Here is a 2,393-nt window from a genome sequence, read left to right as displayed (position 1 = left end):
ACCATTCATGGCAAGCATCAAAAGATATCAAGAAATACACACACACTCTCTCTCTCATACATACTCTCATTTTTGTAAGTTACAAAGATGAAAGCCACAGTAGTGATAATCGGAGCAGGCCCTGCAGGTCTAGCTACCTCTGTCTGTCTATCTTGCCAATCAATAACCAACATACTTCTGGAAAGAGAAGATTATGCTGCTTCTCTATGGAAGAAGCATGCTTATGATCGATTACATATGCATTTAGCAAAAGAATTTTGCCAGCTACCATATATGCCTCACCAGTCTAAAACTCCAACTTTTATGCCCAAAAACACATTCATCAACTACATAGATAACTACATTTCATTTTTCAAAATAAACCCTAGTTATAATCGTTGTGTTCAATGTGCATTCTTCGATAAATCTTCACAGCAATGGATCGTAAAAGCCAAAAATTATAGTTCTGGTGAAATTGAAAGTTATTTTGCTAAGTTCTTAGTTGTTGCAACAGGTGAAAATGACAAGAGTTTTATTCCAAATGTCCTTGGAATGGATAGTTTTCCTGGAGAAATTATTCATTCTAGTCAGTATAAATCTGGTGCTGTATATAATGGTAAAGATGTCTTGGTTGTTGGCTCTGGCAATTCTGGTATGGAAATTAGCTTTGATCTTTCAAATTATGGTGCACGTACCGCGATTGTTGTTAGAAGCTCAGTAAGATAATCACTCTTTGCTTCCATCACTTTCTCTCTATTTATTTTTTAGCCCTTGTTTGTAATGGAATATTTGTTTATTTTTCTTTTTAAATGATTTATTTTAATTTTATATGTGAAAAGAACTTACTCTAAGTGAAAGTGCATGTCAGACACTTGCTCTTGGTTGTCATGGTTTCTTATATAAATGATTAAAATATTCTAAAAAGCATATCCATATTTTTTTATAAATTATTTAAAAGTTGATCGATGATCATTTTTAAAAAGATAATCTCTTTTTAAAATAACGATTATTAGTTTTTGAATGCAACTACTCCATGCATGCAAGACTAGTGTCAAATCTCAAACATTGCTTTATTATTATTATTATATATATATAATTACAATTAGTTACTAATTATATAAAGGGCTATGTTCAAATTTATAGTTGCATGTGGTTACAAGAGAAATGGTGTATTTGGGAATGTTGTTGTTGATCCACCTAAGCCTTCCTATAAGATTAGTGGATGTTTTGATCACTTTACTCTCAAAAATAATGTATGGTAATTTGTCCAAGTATGGACTCTATAGACCATCCGTAGGACCATTCACTCATAAATTTATATCGGGAAAAGCTCCGGTTATTGATGTTGGAACAATCAAAAAGATCCGTTCGGGGAAGATTAAGGTAAAATCATCAAACAATTACTCTTAAATTATTCTAATAGTCTTTCATATCCTTTTCTAATTATCGTAACATTGTAGGTTGTTCCTGCAATTAATAATGTGAATGGGAACATGGTGGTGTTCGATAATGGCACCAAGCAACATTTTGATGTAATAGTATTTGCAACAGGTTTTAGGAGCGGCACGAATGACTGGCTCAAGGTATTTTTATGAGATCGAACTAATATCTCCTTACTTATTTACCACTTACATAAGATAACAAATCTTAGATAGGAGAAACTAAATGGTTTTTATAATAGTATTTTGATGTGTGATGTATATATAGGATTACCATTACATTTTCAACGAAGATGGCATGCCCAAAAATCGAATTCCTAACCATTGGAAGGGTGAAAATGGGATCTATTGTGTTGGATTCGCAAGGAATGGCCTTCCAGGAATATCGGTGGATGCAAAGGCTGTAGCAGAGGATATTAATGCGATTTTAAGCAACCAAATCAGTGAATGAGAGGCTTAAGACAAGAGAAATTTTATTCTCAATATTGTTGTTGCTTTTTCTTATTGGTTTTGTAAAAGTCACTTGTAAATATTTGCTACCTATGGACTTCAAGTTTAATAGAGTTTGTCGAAACATATGAGTTTCAATAAGATGCTTTGCATGAAATGCTTCTAAATATTCTTACTACTTCTATGTATTCTTGACTTTTGTTAAGGATTTGGGTTGAATGATTTTTACATAATTAACAAGAAATATTCTTCCCTTTTTTTTTTTTTTTTTTTTGCAATCTTGCAATCTTATAGCCTACCTGGTTACTTGTTAATTAAGGTTGTGTTTGATTCACATTTTACTTAAAATTCATTTATTTTAGAAATGAGTTTTTAATGTGATTTATTTAAAAATGAATTCTAGTGTTTGATGTGCTTTCACAATTAAAGTGAAGTGAATTTTGTGTTTAAATTTGAAACACCCATGATATTACGTTTGTAATTTAAGTATTTAGAAAAAGAATAGTTAAAACTTGTTAGAGAGAG

The 2,393-nt window shown here is 31.4% G+C and overlaps 1 protein-coding gene across 2 annotated transcripts; it reads left to right on the top strand.

The window, feature by feature from the left end:
• LOC8277547 (probable indole-3-pyruvate monooxygenase YUCCA10) lies at positions 1 to 2,046 on the top strand. Of its 2 annotated transcripts, none has more exons than XM_048375465.1 (4): positions 1 to 696; positions 1,252 to 1,362; positions 1,440 to 1,562; positions 1,687 to 2,046. In XM_048375465.1, the coding sequence occupies exons 1-4, from the start codon at positions 88 to 90 to the stop codon at positions 1,867 to 1,869; spliced, it is 1,026 nt and encodes a 341-aa protein (XP_048231422.1). In that variant the 5' UTR covers positions 1 to 87; the 3' UTR covers positions 1,870 to 2,046. The 2 variants fall into 2 exon arrangements, with proteins under 2 accessions (XP_048231422.1, XP_015580747.2); XM_015725261.2 differs by having other exon boundaries at positions 1,123 to 1,362.
• Positions 2,047 to 2,393: the final 347 nt, after the last annotated feature.

Source organism: Ricinus communis, chromosome 6 (assembly GCF_019578655.1).
Source record: "Ricinus communis isolate WT05 ecotype wild-type chromosome 6, ASM1957865v1, whole genome shotgun sequence".
Taxonomy (NCBI): Eukaryota; Viridiplantae; Streptophyta; class Magnoliopsida; order Malpighiales; family Euphorbiaceae; genus Ricinus; species Ricinus communis.
The sequence above is the reverse complement of the archived record's forward strand: the minus strand, read 5'-3'. Positions and strand labels throughout refer to the sequence as shown.

What these genes read in the sequence shown, in the direction of transcription:
- LOC8277547 (XM_015725261.2), top strand. Translation starts at nt 88, where the DNA reads ATGAAAGCCACAGTAGTGATAATCGGAGCAGGCCCTGCAGGTCTAGCT. An exon ending in TCCGTTCGGGGAAGATTAAG is followed by an intron (nt 1,363 to 1,439) that starts GTAAAATCATCA and finishes GTAACATTGTAG; the next exon opens with GTTGTTCCTGCAATTAATAA. An exon ending in GCACGAATGACTGGCTCAAG is followed by an intron (nt 1,563 to 1,686) that starts GTATTTTTATGA and finishes ATGTATATATAG; the next exon opens with GATTACCATTACATTTTCAA.